General features: G+C 41.4%; 1 protein-coding gene across 1 annotated transcript in view; it reads right to left on the bottom strand.

Moving 5' to 3' along the window:
• The window catches only part of MICAL1 (microtubule associated monooxygenase, calponin and LIM domain containing 1), a 52,228-nt gene extending 32,096 nt beyond the window's left edge, over positions 1 to 20,132 (bottom strand). Inside the window, exons 1-5 of the mRNA XM_081946675.1 lie at positions 19,788 to 20,132; positions 5,791 to 6,085; positions 3,829 to 4,036; positions 2,540 to 2,656; positions 1,537 to 1,638 (exon numbers count right to left, since the gene is read on the bottom strand). Coding sequence (XP_081802801.1) covers positions 1,537 to 1,638; positions 2,540 to 2,656; positions 3,829 to 4,036; positions 5,791 to 6,054 — 691 coding nt within the window. The 5' untranslated portion in view covers positions 6,055 to 6,085; positions 19,788 to 20,132. The remainder of the gene's footprint in view (positions 1 to 1,536; positions 1,639 to 2,539; positions 2,657 to 3,828; positions 4,037 to 5,790; positions 6,086 to 19,787) is intronic.

Below are 20,132 nucleotides of genomic sequence, written 5' to 3'. Positions count from 1 at the left end.
GAGGATTATATGAGGAAGTCTTTGGAGGAGATGCAGCATCCTGGTATGAAGGACTCATTTTTGCTTCTTACGGCTAGCATTTAACAAAATGAGTTTGGAAGAAGAGAACAGTTTACTACTGAAAAATAAGTGTGGAAAATGAACAATTCCAGGCAAGGAATTATTATAAATTTGGGGCGTTACTGGAAATGCTCAACATAAATGAATTAAAAAGAAAACAAAATAAATAAATAAATTCAAAGGGCAGAATTGATAGACCCCCTAGGTCTGTTTCTGCTGTCCGTTTTCTATGTTTCTATGGATGGGAACAGAACTAGCTCATATATGTGCTGACATATCTACAAAGAATATTCCTTTTTATTTCATTTTTAATTTACTCTCTAGCTGAAGGCAAAATGCCTTTTGGGGATCTTTTGAAATGATATCTACTATTGAAAGAGAGTGCAGCACAGATACTAGAGAGGGGGAAAAAATCAACCAAGCAAAGCTGGAGACCCACTTTTATCGTCACACTTAAAATTCCACAGAATCTGCTGGGGTCATTGAGCAAAATTGAGAAGAGATGCTAAAAAAAAGAAGAAACTGAAGTTTCTCTCTAAAATCATGTAGTGCCTAATGTTTTACTCCTTGGGCACTGTTTGTTTATAAGACTCCACATGACTTATATTTAATTTTAAAAAGTAATACTCTTAAATAGGCAATTTCAATTTGCTGTCACCATTTCATAAACTTTTATATTCCAATTCTAAGTTGAATACAAATATTGGAGTTTCTTTTGTCATCTGAAAGGCTGGAAAAATGTTTCTCTGAACAATATTTACAATGACAAAAAATGAGGCTTGGGGAAATCTCCACAATCACGGGCATCTGAAACTTTTTTACCCCGAATTCTCTTGTCTAATCTCAGTTAAATTACGGTACATCACTCACCTTCAGTTTTTGGTGCCAATAAGCATTCAGCTTTGAACCTCTTTTTTACAAGCTAGATTTGCAGGTTCTCGTTCAACTGGAGCACTAGTTTTTTTCCAAATAATGAAATTATAATATCTGTAAAGGTAAGGGTTCCCCTCACACATATGTGTTAGTCATTCCCGACTCTAGGGGCAGTGCTCATCTCCATTTCAAAGCCGAAGAGCCAGCGCTGTCCAAAGACGTCACTGTGGTCATGTGGCCGGCATGACTAAATGCTGATGATGCACAGAACGCTGTTACCTTCCCACCAAAGGTGGTTCCTATTTTTCGACTTGCATTTTTACATGCTTTCAAACTGCTAGGTTGGCAGAAGGGACAAGTAATGGGAGCTCACTCCATTACGCAGCACTAGGGATTTGAAACATTGAACTGCCAACTTTTCTGATCGACAAGCTCAGTCTTAGCCACTGAGCCACTGTGGCACTGCATTAATATCTGTAAGAATAACCACATTCATATCTGTAAGAAGTCTCTAAATCTGGAGCTGTTTCAATAATGTTCCCCCAATTCTGTCCATCTGAAAAGAGGATGCAAAGAGTAGCAGGCCATATGTGCTTACCTTACCTTCTGGCACAAACCTTCCACCACCAGCAGAGATGAGGACATCAAACTCATACTGGCTCAAGGGAGACGAGCCAGGCTGCATGTCAGCTCTCCATCCACTGACTGCAATATAAAGATGAAGTCAAGACTCTGGAACATGATGGCAGCAAATTAACTCCTTTTCATAGGCATGTGTGTTTATAATGTAATCAGAGGCACATTTTACTGGCTCAAAGACCTGTGGCTGGCTGAAAAGTAAGTAACAGTCCTACCTGCCTTGGCCCTTGCTAAGAATTAATGTCCCAATTCAAAATTAATTCACACATTTGCTTAGAGAGATGCAATTTTGCTTGCAGAGGGACCTTTAGCTATAGTTTAAAATATCGGGGAGAGGGGGATATCATGAAACTAGAACTGTTTTACAGGTTAACACTTTAGAGCCATGAGTAATCAAAAGGATCGGAAATTATAGGGGAGAAGCAACCAGTGTGGAAAGTTTGAACATCCCTAAACCAAACAGAATATCATCATGGAAGTTTTCCACTATGAATGACCATTCAAAGTATACATTTGTAAACCTGAGTTCTTTTTGTCCTTTCACAGTACTATCAGGGTCAGAGAAATGTTTGAATTATATCTGGGCCCAAATGCAACGGAATTTTTTAGCCCCGAGTGTTCCAATTGCATTGCTTCTCTGCATGTTACCTTAATACAGCAGAAAAGCAATTCAGTTTTAACAAGACAGCAGGAAAATCTATTATTTATGAAGGAAAGCCAATTCTCGGCACAAATAATAGAGTTTAATAAACCTCAGCGGTTTTTCTCTTCTTCACCATAATTCATAGGTAGAATAATAGGATTGCTCTCCTGAAAAGTTATGCTTTCACAGTTCTTCAGAAACATAACAAGGAGCAAGTAGTTGAAATGTCTGAGGATATTGCTGCATAAGTGATAGAGAACAAGGTTAGGTAAGATACCCTGCCTTCAAATACTCAGAAGAACTGAGTATTATTTATATTCTTACCCTGTCCATGAGAGTTCACTACTGGTTGAATGAGTCCCTTATATTGTACACCGATGTGAACATGAACACCTAACAACAAGGCTACTTTCAGCAGGATCAACTGCAGCTGACGGATACCTACAGATACAATAGGAGCATACAAAAGAAAAGAGAATGTTTTGTACATACATACATACATACATACATACACTTATACATATATATATATATCGATGTGTTCAATTGTCATTGAAGTTCTCATTTCTACAAATGGAGCAGGAGGCTTTAGCCACTTCCTTTTTTATTTCAGGAAAATAAAAAGGGGAAATTATATTTCAAAATTATTAAAAAGCAATTCAGAAAAGGTGTTTTAGGCTCTATGCAAGACCAGAATCTATCTGTTGATTGTTTACATGCCAACAAGTTAGTGTCAACTCTTAGCAACCACATAGACAGACTTTTTTTAGGATGACCTGACCTAACCTGGCCCTTCATATTCTCCAATAGTGCACCACTACATGTAACTGAGTCCATCTACTTTGCTGTTGCTCACCCCCTTCTCTTTCATTCCATCTCTTCCCAAATTACAGACTTCTCCAAAAAGCTAGATTTTCACAAGATGTGTTCAAAATATAAGTTGAGTCTGGTCATTTGACTATCAATGTGCATTTGGGATTTGATTATAGTTTGTTTGATTATCCATTTGTTTCTTAAAGTATCCTCAGGAGCCTTCGCCAATCCCAAGGTTTGAAAGTTTCAACGGTCTTTCTATCCTGCTTCTTCAAAATTCAACTTTTGTTTTTACTGTGTGTCACAGGGAAAACAATAACCTGCAAGATTCTGATCTTTGAAGATATAGATATGCCATTGCATCATAATACGTTTTCCAATGCCTTTATTGATATGTATCATTAGTCTACATGTATTTCTTGACTGCAGTTTCATTTTCTGTTGAGAACTGGTGCTAATATGCTGAAATATCCATCATTTCAACATCTGTGTTGGGTATTCTAAGGTGGATAGCTGTACCTGCGAGCACTAGTTTTATCTTTTTTATCTTGATTCTTAATTTTCCACTTTGTGCTTGACTTTCTTTATTAAAACTTTCAGTTCATTTGCATGTTCAGTTGGTATTATCGGCATAACATAACTAAACTTTCGAGTACCTTTTCCTGCCCCTATTGAAATCTATCCTGTCCCCAAGACCTCTACAAATCCGTTCTGTTGATATTGCTTGCTCTTGCTTAACAGCGATCCTGGGATATTACAGGCACTTCTCTGCCCTTGACAATTCTTCCTAACATACTTACTGATGTGATCCAAGGAGCCAGTGCAGAAACGGCCGTAGAATTTCTTGGCTCCAAGTGCCCGCAGGTCCTGGATAGTGAAAGGCCAAAGGTGCAGCACATTGTTTCGGGAAAAGATCTCTCTCTTCTCTACCACCACAACGCGGGCTCCAAGGAAAGCCAATTCAATAGCCGAGCGGAGACCACAGGGCCCTGCCCCGATGATCAGGCACTGAAAAACATTGTCACAATGAACCGCCAGACATAAAGAATTTGGCAAGACAATGCATACTCAACGGCACTAAAGCTAGACAGGAACTTTACACAAGACCGACTGCTGTTACATCAAAATAGGAGCCCCAATATGGTCTGTGGGATAGAAAGAGACATTACAGAATCCTCTCTCTCTCTCTCAGTTCCACATTTTTCCTTTCCTTTGCTATGGACAAAGGAATGTTAGCTAATGTGTTATAGTGGAACTTTCCTGATAATAAATTACCATTTACAATAATTGCAGGAATTCTGCTGACAGTTAAAGGAACCTTATTCAGTCAGGCATCTTTTTTCTACTCAAAGAGAAAGAAAATCCTATTTTAATCTTAGTGAATGTTGGAATACAGCAACATTAGAAGTAATTGAAATGTAATATTTTTAATGTGCAAGCATTGAAAAAAACTTAGTTGCTTGAAAAATTGGACTATTTTTTTAAAAAAAGTTAAATGATATTTCCAGCCTCCAGGCAACCAAACATCCAAGTCCTATTATGTCTCCTGGCAAGTCACTGCAGATCAGGATGCAGTGCTACAAACTGCTCCCAAGGCCAGAATATATATTTAAGGCTTATCTTGACCATCAGATACACGAGTCTGCTGATCCGTGTTCAAAGAATCCATGATGCAACTGGAGGGAATAAATGTGCAAGTTGTTATTAATAATGATGTTCATACAGCCAGAATTCAATCAGTATTTCCCACTTGCTTTGTTGAAATACAATTTCAACCTTCTACACTATCAAATACTTGAAAAGCTCCACAGTATATTCCCAGCAACAAAACAAAAAGACAATATTTCTGAAATACAAATGAACATTATGGTTTAAAAAATTGTAAAGGCCAGGATAGCTTGACTTCAGATTGACCCCACTTGCTTCGTGGCTAGTATTCCTTTATGTCACAAAGTGGATGGAGCAGCTAATTATTCCTTTGTTCTAATTTTGTAATTTTGATTAATGTTCATAGTGAACATGAAAGATTAAAATCTTTGCAATTTTCCTGGGATATTTATTTCTTTTAAAAATATAAAATACTTGCAGTTTTCTTGAGATGCCTGTTTCTTTTTATTTTTGTTATGTCTAGGATTTTTTTTGTCTCCTAAGAAACTATAATATTTCTTGCTAAAAACAATGCTTATTCATATACTGGGTAAAAAAGAATCAGCAGTTATATTAGTGCAATTCTATTTTGATTATTTTTAAATGTAGAAACACCCTTTTGAGGGAGTTCAGTTTTTTCATTTTACAGAATTATGCATAGTTTTAAAGGAAATATTTTTCTTCTTTGAAAATACAAATTTAAAAAGTGCAATCATTATGGAGGTGGGGTATTGATAAGAGTATAGGAATGAAGAAAACAATCTGTAAATAAGAAATCGGAAACTTATAACCCTGAAAGGCAGACCTAAACTAATCTCTTCATACCAAAGAGCAGGAAAATTAGTAACAATAATCAGGCATCAAGTATGAAACTATCTATTATAGTGTCTAGACTTACAACTATGACACATACAGACGTATACCTTTGTTATAATACTAAACTATAATGTGTCTTCATAATTTAGCCAAAGGAAAGTTAGTACTAGTAATCAGACACCAGTCACAAAGCCAGTTATTATAAAGTCTAGCCCCTAGTGTCTAGCATCTCATATGGAAACCTATCAAAAAGAATTTTCTTAGGATTGTCATTTTGCAACTATGACATGGCTTCTTACCTTGGTGTTTGAACATGCTCTTCCCTGGTCATAGTCTTTGTGTCCAGCCTTCTTGTCCAATTTGGTCCACAAAGCTTTAGCACTCCAATAATTTAGAGAAGACTTGAGCTTGTGATAAAAATGGATCTGGCCAGTGTGTTCCAGATTCAGATGACTGCATAGCTCTTCAAATCTGCTCAAGACCTCTTTGCATTGCTTGGCATGCAGAAAGGCGTCAAAGAGAGAATGAGACTGATTTGGTTGCTCTCCACCTTGCTGGTTCATTCTCCTGGGACTTCAGGGGCAAGAATGAAGCCTGGAAAAGAAAGCAGAAGATTACAGATGCGTAATCCTGTTCTCTTTAGTTTCTCCATCCTGTGATAGAGAAACCAAAGACAAAAGTGCAACTCAATTTGTGGCTGAGGAAGAGGAATGTGAAGTCCCACCACTCGTTTGCTTTTAGAAGCAGATCTTTTTCAGGCAATGCCTCTGTTTGAGCTCTAGATGTACTCAATCTTAGCATAAGATGTTGAGAATTACTGGACTATTCTGCCATTATACATGTTTAAGACTCTTCAGAGTTGATCAGTAGCCAAAAGAAGAGACATAATAAACCAAACCCAGAAAACCACATAATATTATTCACAGCTGTTCTATAGCAGATGCCAATTATTTTCATATTAAAACCAATCATAATTGTCAAAAATTGTCAAAATTGATTGAAATGAAGGACCTTCACTTTTTTCTGCTGAAAATCATTTCTAGTTGGGATTATGATTATGATTATTGTTGTTGTTGTTATTATTATTATTATTATTATTATTATTATTATTATTATTATTATTGTTATTATTATTATTCCACACATTAATATGTTAGTGCAATTTAGAACACTTTTTATTACTGTTTCCTGTATATCATCAACTGAATCTAAAAGATATGACAATCTAAGAGATGTGTGAAACATTTCATCTTTGAATTATTTCAAGTTCCACATGTCCTCTTTCTCTATGTGAAACAGATGTTTAAATGCAAAACAAGCCATTTTGAAAATGCTTTGAGCTTGAAATACTTCCCAAAATGTTCCACCCTTGGCTTTTGAGCTGAAAGCAAAGTTTTTCTAGTCTAAAAGTGTTCAGAGTCAAACTATCTGTCTAATGCCATCTACTGAAGCTAATTCTAACCATAGAAATTCTGGTATAGGCTTAGCATCTTAACTACCAGATTATTGACATCAATGTCAAGCTAATTAGAACCATGAAGAAAGGAGGGTTGATTTTAGTTAAAATGTACAGGGGTAAAAAGTTAATTTTTTTTATCCTTTTATTATTTCACAAATCTGAGTTGTCTATTTCACAGCTGAAGTTTGTTTCACATGGGAGATAAATACAGGTACATGTTTCCCCAAAATAAGACAGGGTCTTATTTTCTTTTGACCCCCCAAAATAAGTGCTTGACCTTATTTTCAGGGAGGTCTTATTATTGAGGCACAGGAGGCAGCAAGCGTGGTCACCTCATGGCTGCTGCTGTGTTGCAATATTTTCGGTGAGGACTTATTTTCAAGGGAGGGCTTATTTTCAGGGGAGGGCTTATTTTAGCACATGCGCTCAAAAGTTTATTATCCAGGAAGGTCTTATTTTCAGGGGGAAAGGGTAAGATAGAAAATAAACCAACCCCATCCCACCCCCAACTTACAATATTTCTCTGATCAAATTAGCAATCATCTTTTTTACAGCAGGGCAAGTAACTTAGAAGGAGGCTTTCTCCAAACAGGAATAGTGTAAGACCTTCCTTCCCACACATTATCTAGCACTCACTTACAGAGGGTGCACATTTCAGTCATGTTTCTTCCTTTTTCAGTCTTGGTTAATGACTGCAATGATTTGCATAATTTGTCAGACTTGCTGCTTACAGTCAAAACTACTCATACAGTTCTGAATTGGAATGACCAATGACTACATTCGTGACTTCCATCTCACTTCTTCATTCTCTTTCTTCCTACACAACTCTGAAGTTAATAGCCACAAAACATTTCTCCTCCCCACCCCAGTTAGAAGGTTCTGATATCTAAGTCTGTCTTAGATATGTTCTTAAATTTTTGTGCAAAGTTTAGTATTGTATAATATTAAGGTAAAGGTTCCCCTCACACATATGTGCTAGTCGTTTCCGACTCTAGGGGGCGGTGCTCATCTCCGTTTCAAAGCCAAAGAGCCAGCACTGTCCAAAGCGATCTCCGTGGTCATGTGGTCGGCATGACTAAACGCCAAAGGCGCACGGAACACTGTTATACCTTCCCACCAAAGGTGTTCCCTATTTTTCTACTTGCATTTTTTACATGCTTTTAAACTGCTAGGTTAGCAGAAGCTGGGACAAGTAACGGGAACTCACCCCTTATACAGCACTAGGGATTTGAACCGCTGAACTGCTGACCTTTCGATCAACAAGCTCAGCGTCTTAGCCACTGAGCCACCGCATCCCTTTATAATACTAAAGACTGCTTTAAAATAAACAGATATATGAGCTAGCTGCTAGATCTTCTGACAAACCCAAGTGCCATTCCTTCCACTTCTATTCTAGAAGCATTTTCACATACTCAGTACTACCATACACTATGTCGGAAATTCATATATCTGCTTTGTCTTCCAACATGATACAGACCATCACTTGATAGCAAAGTGTTATAATTTTGCAAGAAAAATACACCATTAAAGGAACACTTTGACTTTTTAGAACATCATAGACCTTAGGATGGTCTTTCTCAACTAAAGTCACTTGTACAGAAAGGCAAGTTTTGACAGGAAAATTCTGAACCACTTTTCTTCAAGAAATTCAATGTTTAATTGCTGTCACTTGAACAGAGATAAAGGTTTTTCTTTTTTTAAAAAATCACATTGCATGCATAAATTAGCTCATTGGTTCATGGAAAGTTTCTGCTGTCACCATCAGCTGCTTCTGAACAGCTGTGGTTGACCCAGAAAATTAACACAGGTTTTTTTGCATTTCATTGCCTTGACTTGTTTACAGTTTCATTCCTCCACATATGTGTTTATGCAGCCTCAACTCAGTTTAACGCATCAGTGATTTTATGAACCTGTTCACAAAAATCTATGGTGCATTACCAAAGTTTTTATAGTGATTCTTAAAGTGATATGATTCTTGATAATTTTGATATAAAATAACAGAGGTTTATTTTATTTAAAATTGAAATTCAAAATTTCTGTCTAAGATAAGCCAATCTACACTGTTATCAACTAGAAGGAGTAATTTTTTTCTCCCTCCCTACTACTGCAGATAATATCCTGTAATCACATTTACAATTAAGCTCTCTTCAGTCTTTCGTGCAGGAGTCATGTGAGACAGAAAACTATTTGGGTGGATCTGATGGGTAAATTATACAAACATGTAACAAAAAGAACCAAGACCAGAAAACTGATTACCGTAACTGTTGGATCCAAACTAGGAATCAAAAAGATCTGAGGATCCAGTGCCTTTCCCTGTTCTCACACTTCTTGAAGTTTTTTTTTAAGTATCCTCTACTGCTCTTTGCAGCTAGGTTGACTTTTACTACATATACTCTGTTTACAAAGCTTTTCAGCAGGAGAGAGTTGTTAGCATAAGCATTCTACTGAGATATAGCATGACGTGGTCAACGTAGCATGTGATCTGAGCTTGAAGCAAAATCCTTTGGCAGTGATGAGAACTTTTCTCCCTGGGAAAGAAATCTGTTCATCAATGGAAAAATTAAAAAATCAGATGAGACATTTATGATTAACCAATTCCACCATGAAATTATTTACGTAATATCCTCAACAATAAGCCACCCTCCTCAGTCAAGAAAGGGATGTTTCTGACTAGCTATATATTTATTTAATAGATATTAAAGCTCCATAGCACTAGAGGGCTTCATATAGCTATCATTTACATTTATTGTACTCTATTCAACTGATTCATTAATCAAAGGTCCAGTTGGAAGCAGGGACTCAAGGAGTAGCTGTGGGAAGCAACCTGACCTCAGAAGAACTTCCTGCTCAATACTGCATTGAAGAGAGAATGCCATGCTACCATGATGTGTTAGATTTCTCTAATTATTATTAATTAAATTCTCCCTAACCCAAGAGAACTTATATTTCCATTGGCTCCCTTACCTGTCTTTGTTTTGGAAATATAGGTACTTAACCTCTGTGAACAGCTCTATAATTTGATCTCTATGATTTGATCATTCCAATTGTTGAGAAACTTGGCATCATATCTACACCATATGCATTCTTATTTTTTGTCTATTTTTTTTTCACAAGTCATTCTGGCAGTGACGTGCAGTCAGGGGAGGCAGAGCCTCACTGCTCTCATCATGAAAATAAAATAAAAATTACTCCGGGAAGCCGCGAAAGTGGTTGGGAGAGGCGTGTGGCTTGGTTTAGCCTCCCTGGACATTGCAGCAGCAGCCCCAAGTGCTCCGATCTTGCCATTTTTTGCATTGGGCGAGCCCGGGATCCTTGCAAGGGGAATGGAACCACATGTGCAGGAGGCTCCTCAGCGCCAGCCTCAGATCAGCGCAGCCACGGTCCCCTTCATGTTGGCTCAGGAAGGAGGGGAATGGGACCACGTGTGCAGGGGAAGGGGACCGTGGCTCGCGCTGATCTGAAGCTGGTGCTGAGGAGCCTCCTGCACACGTCCCATTCCCCTTGCAAGGATCCTGGGCTCGCCCGATGCAAAAAATGCCTAGGTAACATCATCAGTGCTAGAAGGGAGTTGTGGGGGGGGGGGAAGGAGGAGAAAGAAGTTTCTCTTCTCAGAAATGTCTTCTCAGTGGAGCTGTGGCAGCCTGCCTGTCCCTTTTTGCTACATTTCTGAGAAGAGAAACATCTCCGATGGGGCTGCGCCGTGCGATCAGAGCAACCACGCGGTTTGATGACGTCACCAGCCTCACCAGCCATACACCTCACCGCACGTCACTGCATTCTGGGGTCTATCAACCCCAGATAGCAGAGACAGTGCTTGCAGTTTCTCTCTGAGTACAACTCAGAAAGCTTGTAAACAAGATCACTAGATCCAGAGACATATACATGCAGATTTTCCCAAACAATGCAGGCTTTTAAAGAAACAGCACCCTGAATTAATTATGTAATTCACTTGATCTAGTGATGACTTGCCACCAGAGTCCTTGGCTGGTATACAAAATGCTAAAAATCTAAAAAGAAATCAAAGGGTATAAAAAATTGCAAATCAAATTAAAATAAAGTTATGTTATCACTTTGGCAAGAGGCTTAAAGCTTTTAAAATGAAAAAGAAAAAAAATGTATCCCAACTGAAAATGATATTTTATAAACTTTAGGTCTCATTTGGAAAGTAGAAGAATGGCATTAAATGGCAGATCAGTCAAATTAGGCTATGGAGGCTACTATGTATGGCCGGGATGGCGAACCTATGGCACGCGTGCCACAGGTGGCTCTCGGAGCCATTTGTCAGGGCACGCAAGGCATTGCCCTGTCAGCTGGCCAGTACGCATGTGCACGCTGGCCACTGAGTTCACCCTTTTTTAAAGCTATTTTTCACCCTCCCCAGGCTCCAGAGGCTTTATAGGAGCCTGGGGAGGGAGAAAAGAGCCTCCCCACGCCCCCCTCCCTGCCCAGAGACCCTCCGGACGCTTCATGAGCTTCCCTGAAGCCTCCAGAGCACAAAAAACCGGCCCTATGGGCAAACTGGAAGTTCGGGAACAGACTTCCGGTTTGTTCGGATGGTCGTTTTGAGCGCTCCGAAGGCTTCAGGGAAGCCTCCTGAAGGTCCCTGAAGCCTCCGGAGGGCCTTCCGGGGGGCAGGGGAGGCTGTTTTCGCCTTCCCCAGGCTCCTATAAAGCCTCTGGAGCCTGGGGAGGGCAAAAAAAGCATGCAAAAATGGGGGGAACGCCTGTAGTGCGTGCATGCGCACTGGGGGGGTCAGGCATTGCATTATGGGTGCAGCACGCCCGCACACGCCCCCCTGTGCTCCCCCCACTTATGGCATGCGAGCCAAAAAGATTTGCCATCGCTGATATATAGCAACCCAGAATATGAAGATTATCAAGCAATCCTTCCAGAACAAGTTGAAAACCATTAATTGAACTGGATGAACTATTCATAAACAAGAACTGTAATATTTAAATTATTGTTGTATCCACTCAGCCCTTCTTTCATTGCCTTAACTTTCTGTCCTTTAAATGCACCTTCCATATTTTGTAAAGTATTTTTCTTGAAATCCAGAATTGTCATTGAGATTTTTAACATTGGAATGGGACAGCTTGCCATGGCCATCTGATCGCAGTCACCTCTCCATGGGACAACTCCCCACACCCAATTTGCCACAGGACAATTCCATACGCGACAACTCAATATGATAAACGTTATCCGCCACTGTTTCTTCAACATTATTTCTATTTTTGTGGAAATGGACAAAAAAGAAAAGAAAATAATGTCAAAGAAAGAGCGGGGGAGAACACTTAATGTGTTGAGTTACCCCACATGGAATTCTCCCGCGGCACGTTGTCCCACAGAAAATTAACTGCGGGGAATTATTCCATGGCAAGATGGCTAACTATATGGAATGTCCTGTGTGAAGCCCTACTCCCAGTTTCAAATGTTAGCTGCTGCTCTCCCATCTCACAAAAGTGTAGGCAACTCTGTTTTACAACTGGAAAATTGCCAGAAAAATTTGAAACAAAAAGTTTTTCCTAAGAGTATATAAGGAGCTGGTGGTTGAGGTAAAGTGATAGCTCAAGCTATCATTTTTGCATTAAAATCCTTATCTAGATCTTGACGCTAGATCAGTTCCACATTGCAAAACAAATCCAATACACCTCCCTATTCTCACTTAGACAAGTAGCATCCAAACTTGTTTACCAGGTTGTCCATGTTTCTAAGAGCCTCATCCACAGGTTATAAACTTGTTCTTGAACTGTACTGCAAAGTATTTAAATTCCTTCATATATGAATCTTGGATTCTAAAGGTCAGATTGAACACTCATATGGAAACCAGACATGATCAGAAGAAGGGAATATTTTTCACTTCTACTCAATTAGAATTTTCCGAAAGGAAGAAAAAAAAAGCAACAGTTAAACTGCAATAGTTATCTAGAGCCTCCAAAATTTACTTTCTTGATTATTATAAACCCAATAGGTTATTTGATGAACTGCGTCTCCAAGGTTATATCTACCCGTCCCATTGGGAGAGGTAGGTTACAAGTCCTATCTATGATTATTTATGGAAATAACCTAGTTATCTAAGGAGTGGAGGAATGAAAATAGAGCACAAAGAGGATGTGCCAGAATTACAAAATTACTGGATATAGTACTGTATGTAATATAGGAATGGCCTTCCCATATTGGAAAAGTGATAAAATAGCAAGTCACCATCAGTTTAAAAAACTATTAGTTGAGTGAGATCAACTTTTTCCTGTACATGAGGGCTGGTAATCTGTCATAGAAGGTAATTAATCTTGACATCAAGTCATTTTTCTTACTACTTGTGGCAGAAAATGCCTGGGTGCAGCTCTGCGACCTGGAATACAAACAGCCTGCAGGAGTGATAAAGGTGACATCCAGAGCACTGATGCAGAAACTCAAGAAGTGAATTTGACTGAGCATAAGTACATGCCCATGTGTGTAATAAGAGGTGAAACACCACTATTTCTTCACTCTTATTGCCTCAACATGTTACGGCCTTGCTTCAGGAGGTCAATTTCCTGTTTGGAAAGAACCAACGTCAAGGGCTCTAGCCCAGACAATGTAAATGCAAGATTTTGCTAAGAGTAATCCAGATTGGTTCTTGACTCTAGATAGACAGGATCCAGGATGTCATCTTGCTTGGTTACCTGGGATTCCTTTTGCCCTCCGATCATCAATTAACTGGCTAGGATACTCTCTCAGGTATCCTCTGCCACCTGCAGACTGAATCCCTGCCGCTCTTGCTCTTAAGGGGGAGGCAATTCTCTGGATCTGGTAGACGTATTGACACTTCATTCTGGAAGGACCTGCTACTAGGGGCCTTGAAAGAGGCTCTGGTGAATCCCCTTCCTTAAGCCCTCTTTGGATTTGGAGGTACTGGACAATTATCATCTGGTCTCCAAATTTCCATTTTGGGAAAAGGTGAGGCAGTGATGGGGAAGCAGTTATGGAGTACTTAGAAGAAAAAGGTCGCCATGATTGTCTAGAATCAAGATTCAGGACTGGATGCAGAAGAAATGGCATTGGCTACACTAGTAGATTACTTTTATTGGGAAATTGGGTCTCTACTCTTTTTCTGATCTCTCAGCTGCATTTGAGGGCCTCAGGGGGGACGGGGGAGGCTTTTTTCTCCCTCCCCAGGCTCCTATAAAGCCTCTGGAGCCTGGGGAGGGCAAAAAAAAGCATGTAAAAATGGGGGGAAGCGCCTTACATGCATGTATGCATACTGGGGGGGTCGTGCATTGCATTATGGGTGTGGCACGCCCACGCACGACCCCCCCTGCGCTCCCCCCGCTTATGGCATGCGAGCCAAAAAAGGTTCCCCATCGCTGATCTAGACAGATAGAACAGGCTTAAACTGAATCTTAGTAAGGAGGAATTACTGTTTGTTCATTTCCAGTCCACTGGTGTCTCTTTACCGGTTAGCACTAGCACTGAAAAAGCAGGTCCATGATCTGGAAGGTCTTCTGGACACATGGGTGGTATTCAGCAGGTTCTGACCAGTTCTGGAGAACCGGTAGCGGAAATTTTGAGTAGTTCGGAGATCCAGTAAATACCACCTCTGACTGGCCCCGCCCCCATCTGTTCTCTGCCTCCTGAGTCCCAGCTGATTGGGAAGGAATGGAGATTTTACAATATCCTTCCCCTGCCACGCCCACCAAGCCATGCCATACCAGTGGTGTGTTGCTGATACCTTTGTTACCGGTACGCTGCTCGTGGTCCATTTGTGCATGCACCGAATGTGTGCTGTGCACATGCCGGATGGGTGCTGCGCACGCATGCACACTCCACCACCCCTGCGACACCCAGCTGCTCATCAGAGATCGTGCAGGCACCATATGTTATGCACGCGTGTGCAATTGGCCCGCTTACCTTAAAAATAGGTATGGAAAGCAGGCGGGTGGGTGGGCCAAATGAGCCACCGTACCGGTACTGTGGCCGCTATTCTCGACTACTACCAGTACGGCCATACCAGGCCATACTGGCCAGAACCCACCACTGTGCCACACCCACCAAGCCACGCCCTCAGAACCAGTAGTAAAAAAAATTGAAGCCCACCACTGTCATGGCTCCTACTAGAGCAAAGTGAGACCTTTGCTTAGTTTGGGCTGGTGGGTCAGGTAAAACTGAACCTAGAGCAGGGAATCTTGCTACAGTCACTCATGCCCTTGTCATCTCTCGCTTAGACTTCTGAAATATGCTGTTGATGGGACCACCTTTGAAGATCTTCCGGCAGTGATCAGCCTATCTGCTTATAGGCATAGAAACACCCTATACCAGCGATGGCAAACCTTTTTTGGCTCGCGTGCCACAAGTGGGGGAGCGCAGGGGGGGTCGTGTGTGGGTGTGCCGCACCCATAATGCAATGCGCGACCCCCCCCAGTGCGCATGCGCCCCCAGAGGTGCGACCCCCCCATTTTTACATGCTTTTTTCACCCTCCCCAGGCTCCAGAGACTTTATAGGAGCTTGGGGAGGGCGAAAAGAGCCCCCCGCCCCTCGGAGGCCCTCCGGAGGCTTCAGGGACCATCCGGAAGCTTCCTGGCGCCTTCGGAGCGCTTAAAACGACCTTCCGAGCAAACCGGAAGTGACTTCCGGTTTGCTCGGAGGGTCGTTTTAAGTGTTCCGAAGGCGGCAGGGACAGTCCGGACGGTCCCTGAAGCCTCCAGAGGGCCTCCGGGGGGCGGGGGAGCCTCTTTTCGCCCTCCCCAGGCTCCTATAAAGCCTGTGGAGCCTGGGGAGGGCAAAAAAATGGCTTTTAAAACGGTGAACTCAGCTGGCCAGCGCGTGCATGTGCACTGGCCAGCTGACAGGGCAGCGCCTCGCGTGCCCTGACAAATGGCTCCGCGTGCCACCTGTGGCACGCATGCCATAGGTTCGCCATCACTGCCCTATACCAATGTTGCAGTCTCTTCACTGATTGCCAGTACGACTCTATGTAGTTATCAGGAGTTGAGAGTGACTTCTTGGTGTCAGACGAACCAACCTTAGAACCTTTTTACAGGTAGTCCTCGACTTACAACTAGTCATTTAATGACCCTTTAAAGTTACAATGGCACTGAATAAATGACATGATCGCCTTCTGCGATTTTCTGACAAACAAAGTCTATGAGAAAGTCAAACTCAGTGAAAAACTGTGTCAATAAAGGTTGTAAAATGAGGCAAACCTCACTGAACAACGGTCTTGCTTAGCAACAGAAACTTTGGGCTCAACTATGGTCACAAGCTGACAAAATTAATTATGGATAACCATGTAAGAAGAAAAAATGCTTCTAAATGTCCCAAATTCTATCCCAGAGAACTTCAGGGCAGAAATTCCAGTTTCTGATCTTTTTCCTCATATTTTCTTCAAGTAATTATTCTTTGTCATCAGTAGATCACTGATACTGAGCCTTCACTGAGTTTCCTCTTCATTTATCAGTGATGACGGCACAGATACAAGATCACCAGTTTTTCCTTCCTACACTCTTTTAAGAGCGCAAACAAGACAGGACAGAGATCAAGGCACAGCCAACACTTCTAGTTTACTTGAAGGCAAGTTAAGTTTAGAAATAAATTTAACCTGCATCACAGATACATTAACCAGACTGTTGAAACCCTAGGACACAAAAATAATCAAGTTAAACTAGAATGCAACTTTTACAACAGTTGGCTCAACTTAATACCTTCCCAATTCATTGATATCCAAGTATACAAAATTTCAAGTTAGCACAGAAGTTATAATCTCAATACAACCCAATGCAGTTTTAGAGCTCTGTTGTCTTATCAAAGCTTATATGTTAGTACGCAATGCTTCCCATAACCATCCTTTTTCTGTAGAAGATCCCAAAGGGCAGGACACAAAAGAAATAATTCATACGATCATTCACTTGGTCCTAATGCTGTCAATTTGGCCAAGTGTGATTTCAAGTGAGTTCAAGGGATCTGAGCTTTGCATTGCAACTGGCCATATCAAGGATTCAGCAGAGGTACTCTTTAATTGAACTTAATTGTTTTTCTATAGCACTTCCTGGAAAATCTAACACCAATTAGCAGGTTCAGACGCTTAAACAAGACCTGCAATAAGCCTTACAGCCTTGCCTTTTGACACCACCCTTTAGCTGCAGTATTAAAAAGTGTGCACTTGGCAAGATGGTTAAGAGGGAACTGGAGTTACACACACACAACACACAAACACACAACACACACACACACACACCAGTTTATGAGGAAGCTGAAATGTCCATACTAGATGGGGAATGATGAGATCCAACTAGCTTCAGGAAGGTGACAACAGAAATTATATCATTAGGACCAAGTCTCTTTCCTTCTGGGGTTGTTTACAAGAGCTAAAGAGCAGCAGATGAAAGATAAGCTTCATCTCAGTTCAGTATCTAAGTTTCCAGAGCCCAAGAGGAAGGAAGTGTATGTGCCAACTTTCTTAAGCTTTTGCTGCCAAGGGGTGCAGAAGGTGTAGCTGCTCACTGATTGGGTTCACGACATGGCAAAGTGTATTTCCTCAGCTTGGCATATCAAATAAAACCAGTCTGTAGGTTTCAGAAATCCATCACGCAGTTTGTGTCCAAAATATCTGTCTGCCTCTTGCAGAGTTTATTTGGCTTTTATAAAGTTTTTACAAGCAAAGCACAAAGCAACAACACATTGCTATAACAGGTTCACTCCCCCAAATCTTCCCTAGAGAATCAAGAATACTATTCAGGCCAAGGTTACCTCATGCCTTTGCTCTGGTGAATTAATGAGCTAATAGATAAGAAACTGTGCATCACCTTTCCTTTATTCCAGCATCTGGTTCTGCTAATTATGTGAGCTTGTAGGCTTCCAAGATAGACAGCCACTGAGGTCATGGTAGTTTCTACGCATGCCTGTACGTAAGCCTTACCTCTCATTCCTACACCAGTCAGTGGTTTGCAAATACTGGTTTATGCCTTAGTATATCATGTCACCCAGTGAAGTTAGTTTATTCAGTAAATCATGGTTAAACAAACCATAATTTACATGGGTTAGCCTAACCCCTGCTAATGTAAATTCAGATGCAAACGATATACAGGCTGTCCTCAACTTACGACCACAATTGAGCCCAAAATTTATATTGCTAGGTGAGAAATTTGTTAAGTGAGTTTTGCCCCCTTTTATGACTCTTCTCCCCACATTTGTTAAGTGAATCACTGCAGTTCTTAAATTAGTCACACATTTGTTAAGTGAATCTGGTTTCCCCAGTGACTTTGCTTGTCAGAAACTTGCAAAAGAGAATCACGTGGCCCCCGGACACTGCAACTGTCATAAATGTGAGTCAGTTGTCAAGCATCCAAATGTAAATCACGTGACCATGGAGATGCTGCAACAGTCATAAGTGTAGAAAATGGTCATAAGTTACTTTTTTCAGGGTTCTTGCAACTTTGAACAGCCACTAAATGAACTGTTGTAAGCCGAGAACTACCCATAGTGCAAAATAAGGCAGCAGAACCAACAAATGAATAAATCTGGAAGAACACAAAACTACATCTTTCCTTCCTCCTTGTCTAGCTTTACTGAAAATTGAGCATTGTGAGCCACGCAGAGTTGTGTTTTAAGACGGGCAGCCGCACAAATCTTTAAAATAAAATAAAATAAAATGTCAAAAGGAAATGAATTTAAAAAGGCTCTCTGTTGAAAGCTGTCAATGGGATTTAGTTGCCTTGATTATCTCCGTACATTGAGGACCACTTCTCCAGGCATAGAGATTCAACAGCAGTGTCAAACTCTCTACCAGAGTTTTTGTGCAAGATTGAAATGCTTGCAAGAGTTGGCCAATTGGCAAAGCGAAGATCTGCCAAGGTTGAAGCCAGGCGTTGAGTTCTAGATAATAACAGCTTGAAGAGAAGGTTTTTATAGCTGCGCAAACATTCAATGATTGTACAATCAATTGCTGTAGTATTTCAATTCTCTGACAAAGGAGGAAATACATGAGGAGTCAGACCACAGATTTAACTTCTCTTTAAAGCCAGTGTTGATCAACTCTTCCCATCCTTACTAGACTGAAGGGCTCCTAGCCGGCCATAGAGGCTAATACAACACAAAATGAGACATGATAGCATTATTCCAATATCTCAGAGGTTGCCACAAAGAAGAGGGAGTCAAACTATTCTCCAAAGCAACTGAGGGTAGAACAAGAAGCAATGGGTGGAAACTAATCAAGGAGAGAAGCAACTTAGAACTGAGGAGAAATTTCCTGACAGTGAGAACAATTAATCAGTGGAACAGCTTGCCTCCAGAAGTTGTGAATGCCCCAACACTGGAAGTCTTTAAGAAGATGTTGGATAGCTATTTGTCTGAAATGGTATAGGGTTTCCTGCCTAGGCAGGGGGTTGGACTAGAAGACCTCCAAGGTCCCTTCCAACTCTACTATTGTATTGTATTGTATTGTATTGTAAAATCAAGTCGTTTTTTTCCGCTTCTGCTGAATTAAAAAAATCCTGTTATAACAGAAAACATCCGGGTGCGATCCCAAGTCCCAAGTCTGTGCTTTATCAGCCAGCAACGATGTATCATCAATCCCCGCCCACGAATCTACTAAGAAGGGTGTGAGTCCTCTATGCCTACAAAGACCTTCATTTTTAATTCAACTCTTAGAAACCTTCCAGTTCTTTAGATTTCCCCTCATCGTGGCCAACCTCCCTTGCCCTGCCAGGAAAAGGGTCTGCCGCCCCTGCCTTTGTTTGGTGCGGGAAGGCGAAAGCGGGGGAGAGAGCCGAGCACTCTGCATATGCTTAGCGATACCCCCTTTTTTTTTTTAAATTGCCGATTCATATCCCAGGCTCCCCGATTCATTCCACAGCCAGACCTACCCGCGGTCGTTGCGGCGAGGCAGAAGCGCACAAAAGACGCGGCCCTTCCTCGCCAGTCGGGCAAAGGACGGAAAAGCTCCTCTCTTCCCGCCGGTTCTCCTTTGGAGGGGTGGGGGCTGGATAGCGCCGGCCGCCTCTTCTTCCGCCGCGGGGACTCCGCTCTCGGCTGAGAGGAGCTGCTGGGCGGCAGGCTGTTCAAGGAACCCACGCGCAGCCAAGGTGCCCCTTGCCCTTCTGGGGGCAGGCAGGGAAAGTGGGGGGGGGAGAGAAGGAGCGGTTCCCTCCCGAGCTCCGCAAGAAACAGACGGAAGGAGGAGAGCATCGGGCACGGACTTAGAGAGGACG

This window comes from Natrix helvetica, assembly GCF_964273705.1.
Source record: "Natrix helvetica genome assembly, chromosome: 3".
Lineage (NCBI taxonomy): Eukaryota > Metazoa > Chordata > Lepidosauria > Squamata > Natricidae > Natrix > Natrix helvetica.
Note: the sequence above shows the minus strand (reverse complement) of the source record. Positions and strands in the feature narration are given on the sequence as shown.